General features: G+C 55.2%; 1 protein-coding gene across 1 annotated transcript in view; it reads right to left on the bottom strand.

Annotated features, from left to right (window-relative positions):
• The window catches only part of drc1 (dynein regulatory complex subunit 1 homolog (Chlamydomonas)), a gene marked incomplete at both ends in the record, with an annotated part of 17,821 nt that extends 12,671 nt beyond the window's left edge, over positions 1-5,150 (bottom strand). Inside the window, one exon of the mRNA XM_080533503.1 lies at positions 4,900-5,150. Within this exon, the coding sequence (XP_080389629.1) occupies positions 4,900-5,150 (251 nt within the window). The remainder of the gene's footprint in view (positions 1-4,899) is intronic.
• Between the last annotated feature and the right edge of the window lie 2,350 nt (positions 5,151-7,500).

Below are 7,500 nucleotides of genomic sequence, written 5' to 3'. Positions count from 1 at the left end.
TAAGATGTTTTTAGCTTAGATGTAAATATTTGTAGGGTTTGGGCTTGTTTGATTTCTTCAGGGAGTTTGTTCCAGGAGCACATATGTCTAGCTGCAACGTTTGCAGGAAAGGTGCTATTGTAGTGCCGGAGGAAAAAGGAAAGACGTAGGCAACGTAATGATAACTGTTTAATCAAAATAACAACTTGTACTCTCCGTACAGGACCAGAAAATAGATCACCAAAACTGTTGTGTCTAACCCGGAAGGTGCAACGTTAATAATCCTCCCCTCTGCCCCTAGTGCCAGAACTGGTTCCCTCCCACTACACAACCAACCGTAAGAGGAGAACATGAACCCATAATGTAGTCACTACACCAGCCCCCCCAGTGTTCACCTCAATATTGGAAATCCTCACGGCGAGGAGGGCGTATGGCCCGGCCCCTACGATCGTAGGTAAAGTCAGGAGGTGCGGGAGGAGGTGTGACATCGCCCATCACGTCCTCCTGCAGGGAAGGACGGGGGGCAGTGACGACCGGGGGCTCACGAGCTGCGGGGGGTTGTCGGGGTCGGAGGGGGGAATGGCCAGGGCGCGGCAGGGGAGGTAGGACTGGAGGCCGGCCTCTGCGCGGTGGCAGGGCCAAGTCCAGGGGCAGTTCAAGGTCCAAGTGGGCCGGTTTGAGGCGATCAACGGACACACACTCAGGCCTACCCCCCATGTCAACCATGAAGTTCTTGGCTCCGGCCTCGATGACACGGAAAGGCCCGTCATAAGGAGGACGTAGTGGAGTCCTGTGGCCATCATGACGAATGAAAACGAACCTCGCTGAGTGCAGCTCCGGGGGCACCCTCGAAGTAGGGACACCATGCTGCGTAGTCGGGACCGGGACGAAGGTCCTGGCGCTGTCCAGCAGGGAGGCGCGCTGAGCGGCGGCGGACCAGGGCTCCGTTGACTTGGGAATGAAGTCACCGGGGACCCGCAGCGGCTGTCCAAACACCAGCTCAGCGGACGACGACTGGAGGTCCTCCTTAGGCGCTGTCCTGAGCCCCAGCATGACCCACGGCAGCTTGTCAAGCCAGTCGCTGTCCGTGAGGCTGGCTCGAAGGGCGGCCTTCATGGATCGATGGAAACGCTCACAGAGCCCGTTCGCCTGCGGGTGATAGGCGGTTGTGCGGTGGAGCTTGACCCCCAGATTCTCCGCCACCGCTGCCCACAGCTCTGAAGTAAACTGTGAGCCACGGTCAGAGGAGAGATCAGCAGGGGTGCCGTAGCGGGAGACCCACACCGCGATGAACGCCCGGGCCAGGTCGGGGGCTGTCGTTGAGGAGAGCGGAACTGCCTCCGGCCAGCGAGTCGTCCTGTCCACCATGGTAAAGAGATAGGTGTATCCGTGCGAGGGGGGCAGCGGCCCTACCAGGTCCACGTTTACATGATCGAACCTCCGCTCAGGCACAGAGAACTGCTCCAGGGGGGCCTTGACGTGTCGATGCACCTTGGCGCGCTGGCAGGCGATGCACGTGTCTACCCAGGCCCTCACATCCCTCTTGAGCCCATGCCAGACGAATTTCTCTGACACCAGCCGTGAGGACGGTTTCCTACCAGGGTGAGACAAGCCGTGTATCGCCTCGAAGGCGGGGCGCCTCCAGTTGGCGGGGACCACCGGTCGTGGCTGACCCATGGAGACGTCGCACAGGAGCGTGGCCCCTGCGTCACCGAAAACCACCTCTTCTAGGCGCAGTCCTGTGTCCGACAACTTGAGAGCCTGGACGGCGGGGTCGGCGGCCTGGTCTGCAGCCATGCGCGCGTAGTCCAAACCCAGTTGGACCGCACCAACCACCGCCCTGGAGAGACAATCCGCGACCTGGTTGGACTTCCCAGCAACGTGCTGGATGTCCGTGGTGAACTCGGATATGTAGGCGAGCTGGCGCTGTTGGCGGTCGGACCACGGCTCCGCCACCTTGGACATGGCGTGCGTGAGTGGCTTGTGGTCCACGTAGGCCGTAAACTCGCGGCCCTCCAGTAAAAAACGGAAGTGTCTGACAGCAAGCCACAGCCCGAGGAGCTCCCTGTCGAATGTGCTGTACCTTTGCTCTCTGGGAGACAGCTGGCGGCTGAAGAATGCAAGAGGCTGCCAGGCGTCCCCAACCCACTGTTCGTACACCGCTCCCACAGCAAAGTCAGAGGCGTCCGTGGTGAGAGCAGTGGGTGCCGAGGGCGAGGGGTGGGCCAACATGGCAGCGCGGGCCAGGGCCGCCTTGGTGTCCTGAAAGGCTTTGACACGCTCCGCCGTCCAGTCCACCGGCTGCTTCAGAGTCTTGCCCTTCTGGGCATCGTACAGAGGCCGCAGGATGTGAGCGATGTGGTGGAGGAAGCGATAGTAGAAGGTTACCATCCCGATGAACCCCTTGAGCTCGCTGATTGTGCTGGGGCGCGGGAAAGCAGCGACAGCTTCCACCTTCGAGGGGAGGGGGGTCACCCCCTCTGCGGAGACCCGGTGCCCGAGAAAGTCGATGGTGTTCCGTCCGAACTCACACTTCGCCGGATTGACAATCAGCCCATGTTGGCTGAGCCGTGTGAAAAGGGCCCGGAGGTGGGACAGGTGCTCCTCCTCCGTGGTGCTTGCGACGAGGATGTCATCCAAGTAGACGAAGAGGAATGGTAGGTCCCGGAGCACCGAGTGCATGAGGCGTTGGAAGGTCTGCGCCGCGTTCTTCAGGCCGAACGGCATCCGCAGAAACTCGAAGAGTCCAAATGGCGTGATTACGGCCGTCTTAGGGACGTCCTCGGGGTGCACCGGCACCTGATGGTACCCCCGTACCAGGTCCACTTTGGAGAAGAAGCGTTTGCCTGCCAGGTTCGCTGAAAAGTCCTGGACATGTGGGACCGGGTAGCGGTCAGGCTTGGACGCGTCGTTGAGGCGGCGGTAGTCCCCACATGGGCGCCACCCGCCGTCTGACTTAGGGACGATGTGCAGGGGAGACGCCCAGGGGCTGCTCGAGCGCCGAACGATGCCCACCTGCTCCATATGCGCAAACTCCGCCCTGGCGATGGCCAGCTTCTCCGGGTTGAGGCGCCTGGCCCTGGCGTGGAGGGGAGGCCCCTCGGTCTCGATGTGGTGCTCCACTCCGTGTTTCACCGTGGGCGCGGAGAAGGTGGGCTTGGTAAGGTCGGGGAATTCGGCGAGCAGCCGAAGGTACTGGTCACTTTCGGCGAGCGTATTGGACCACCCGCTGTAGACCGCCTCCCCCTGCGTACAGGCGAAGGAAGCGAAAGTCTGTGAGTTGACCAGGCGCCTGTTCCCCACGTCCACCAACAGGTTGTGGGCGCACAGAAAATCCGCACCAAGGAGGGGAAATGTGACAGCCGCTATGACAAAATCCCACGAAAAGCATTGCCCACCGAAGCACACGTCCACCGCCCTAGTGCCATAAGAGCAGATAGGTGTGCCGTCCGCGCCTGCCAACTGCGGACCACGCTCCTCCTTCGCCACATCCGATCTCTCTGCCGGAATGATGCTCCACTGGGCACCTGTGTCACAAAGGAAACTGCGACCAGAGGCGGTGTCTTGTATGAAGAGCAGCCTGTTGGTGACGCCAGCGCTCAGGGCCACTACTGAGTGCCGGCCCCGCCGTTTCCCGTCGGTCCGAAGGTGCAGGGTGAGCGGCACCGTTTGGCCTTGGCGCCAAAAGTGGCGTGGTAGAAACAATGGCCCGCAGCGTTACCCTGCTGGCCAGAAGGTCTGGCGTCATCCTTCGCTCTCCTGCGACGGTCGGGTGGCGGGGCGGCCGCGGGAGCGAGCAGGTCGGGGGACCGTTGAGGCATGGCCAAGACGAACCGGTCCGCCTCCCTGGCCAGGGCGCGGGGCTCCATGATGGCGGTGTTGGCCAGCGCCATCCTAACTTGAGCTGGCAATGTGCGCATGAACAGCTCTGTGAAGAGGATCATGGGGTCTTCTGTACCGAGCAGGTTTAGCATCCTCTCCATGCGCGCAGAAGGCCTCTCGTCACCCAAGTCCGACATGGCAAATAGGCGACGCACCCTCTCCGCAGTGGACAGTTCAAATGTCTCTAGAAGCAGGGCCTTGAGGCGCTCATATTTGTTCGTCGTCGGGGGAGCAGACAAAAAACCTACCACTCGAGCTGCGGTGGAGCTGCCCAACATTGCCACAGCATGGTTGTACCGGTCGTCGTCGTCATCGATGTCACTTTTGTTGAAATGTGCCTCTACAATAGCAAACCATGCAGCAGGCGTTGAGTCCCAGAACTCTGGTAGCTTGAGAGTGGGAGTGTGCGCACCACGCGTTACCCTGACAGGGGATGGTGATGGCTGCCGCTGGTTTGAACGTCTTCCTCGCCCGGACATTTTGCAGGATCGTAATGTTCGCTCGCTGGTTTTTGTACACAATTACGTTAACAAAAATCCACGTCGGGGGTCACCAGTGTAGTGCCGGAGGAAAAAGGAAAGACGTAGGCAACGTAATGATAACTGTTTAATCAAAATAACAACTTGTACTCTCCGTACAGGACCAGAAAATAGATCACCAAAACTGTTGTGTCTAACCCGGAAGGTGCAACGTTAATAATCCTCCCCTCTGCCCCTAGTGCCAGAACTGGTTCCCTCCCACTACACAACCAACCGTAAGAGGAGAACATGAACCCATAATGTAGTCACTACACTATACAAATAAAACGTTATTATTATTATTATTATTATTATTATTATCATCATTATTATCATTATTATCATTATTAGCATTATTATTATTATCATTATTATTATCATTATTATTATTATTATTATTATTATTATCATTATTATTATTATCATTATTATCATTATTATTATTATAGAAAGTCGAGAAAGGGAACCACACAGAGTAGTAGTGTACCAGGGTCTGGGCCGTGGTTTAGAGGTTTTTTACCGTCTCTTGTCTTCTTGTCGTGCAGCTATCCGGAGGCGGCGCGCCGCTATCCTCTCCTCCGGGACTTCAGACTCCACGGACGGAGCTGGACCACCCGGACCACCCGGACCACCTGGACCACCCGGACCACCTGGACCACCCGGACCACCTGGGTCACCTGGGTCACCTAGACCTGGATCTGGACCAGGACCTGGACCTGGCCCGGGCTGCTCCGGCTCCTGGGGTGGGTTATCCAGTAGAAGATCCTCCATGTTTAGGGTGTTATATATATATGAGTTGTGATAGCTTCGCTTTCTAACTAGTTACTCATATTTAAACACACAAACACACAAACACACAACCCCAAAAACCGAGAGAAAGTCGCAGCGTCTGCAGCGCAGCCGGTGTGTTGTTGTTAGTCGTTGCTATGGATACGATGGCCAGGGTTGCCAGATGGGATTGGTCATTTAAAAGTCTACAAAAAGTAGTCTAAAAACCGCTAAATCCACCCAAAACCACCAGCCCAAAACCTAGATTGTCCGAAAACCGCTAATTACTATTGGGCAGGTGCCCATCTCCTGCCCCCTAAACTGTATGTCTGTTGCCAATGATGTTTGGAAAATAAAACAAAACCTGCACATTGTATGTAGCTTACTAGGGTGTGTGTTTTAACTTCACGCATTTTATAACTTTCAGGCACTGTCATTTTTGATACCGCCTAAATGCTGTTTATCCAGCCCAACCGCCTAAATGCTTTTTTTCCGGGCCAGAGTGATAAAAACTAGCCCATTCGGTCGCCCCATCTGGCATCCCTGACGATGGCCCTATTGATGTAGCAACACTGCCCCCCTGAGGTAGTTTTATGCATTACAGCCATAATACCACCAGAGGTGTCATTTTATTTTATTTAGATTATTTTAACAGAGAAATAAAATATGGGCATAGGTTGGGAATGAAAAATGTATACAATTGAATCATGTTTCTCGTTCTTACAGAGTTCATACGCTCGTGCCCATCTACTATTATCTACATCTACATCTACTAAAGACCTCCATCTCTTCAGGCTACACTTTAACTGTCCCTCCTGAGATCTCTCCATCCCCTCTACCCCCCTATACAGACCTCCTCATCCCCTCTACCCCCCTGTACAGACCTCCTCATCCCCTCTACCCCCCTGTACAGACCTCCTCATCCCCTCTACCCCCCTGTACAGACCTCCTCATCCCCTCTACCCCACTGTACACACCTCCCCATCCCCTCTACCCCCCTGTACACACCTCTCCATCCCCTCTACCCCCCTGTACAGACCTCCTCATCCCCTCTACCCCCCTATACAGACCTCCTCATCCCCTCTACCCCCCTGTACAGACCTCCTCATCCCCTCTACCCCACTGTACACACCTCCCCATCCCCTCTACCCCCCTGTACAGACCTCCTCATCCCCTCTACCCCCCTGTACAGACCTCCTCATCCCCTCTACCCCACTGTACACACCTCCCCATCCCCTCTACCCCGCTGTACAGACCTCCTCATCCCCTCTACCCCCCTGGACACACCTCCCCATCCCCTCTACCCCCCTGTACAGACCTCCTCATCCCCACTACCCAGTACAGACCTCCTCATCCCCTCTACCCCACTGTACACACCTCCCCATCCCCTCTACCCCCCTGTACAGACCTCCTCATCCCCACTACCCCCCTGTACAGACCTCCTCATCCCCTCTACCCCACTGTACACACCTCCCCATCCCCTCTACCCCCCTGTACAGACCTCCTCATCCCCTCTACCCCCCTGTACAGACCTCCTCATCCCCTCTACCCCCCTGTACAGACCTCCTCATCCCCACTACCCCACTGTACACACCTCCCCATCCCCTCTACCCCCCTGTACAGACCTCCTCATCCCCTCTACCCCCCTATACAGGCCTCCTCATCCCCTCTACCCCACTGTACAGACCTCCTCATCCCCTCTACCCCCCTGTACAGACCTCCTCATCCCCTCTACCCCCCTATACAGGCCTCCTCATCCCCTCTACCCCACTGTACAGACCTCTTCATCCCCTCTACCCCCCTGTACAGACCTCCTCATCCCCTCTACCCCCCTGTACAGACCTCCTCATCCCCACTACCCCACTGTACTGTTTCTCTACTATAAATAATAATTGTATTATTAACGTTTAAAAAACATTATTCTTCCTTCTTCCAGCATTATGACCCCTGGCCTGAGCATAGATTACTTTTTCTTGCGATGACTTGTAGATGATTCACTTCCATCTAAATAGGGTCCAAATGTATCTGTTGTAAATCGCTTTGAATAACGGTGTCTGCGAAATGTCAAAAATATAAATATAAATGTAAATGTTAGCATCTATTGTGTTTCTAAACACTTCAAATATCCTTCATATCCCCAATCATTGCGTGTGGAGCTATGCATTCAATTAATCTTTTTGAAAGCCAGAAAAATGCATATATATATTACGAACTACAAAACAAAAATGTATGCATGCCTAACCATCATCTTTTATAAGGTTACTAACTAAAAGTGTCAAGTCAATGAGCTGACTGACTGACAGACTGACTGACTGACTGCTGAATTAAAAGGCAACTGTATGCCTTTGGGGTG

This window comes from Nansenia antarctica (genome assembly GCF_963989245.1).
Source record: "Nansenia antarctica genome assembly, chromosome: 6".
In the NCBI taxonomy this organism is placed as follows: Eukaryota; Metazoa; Chordata; class Actinopteri; order Argentiniformes; family Microstomatidae; genus Nansenia; species Nansenia antarctica.
Note: the sequence above shows the minus strand (reverse complement) of the source record. Positions and strands in the feature narration are given on the sequence as shown.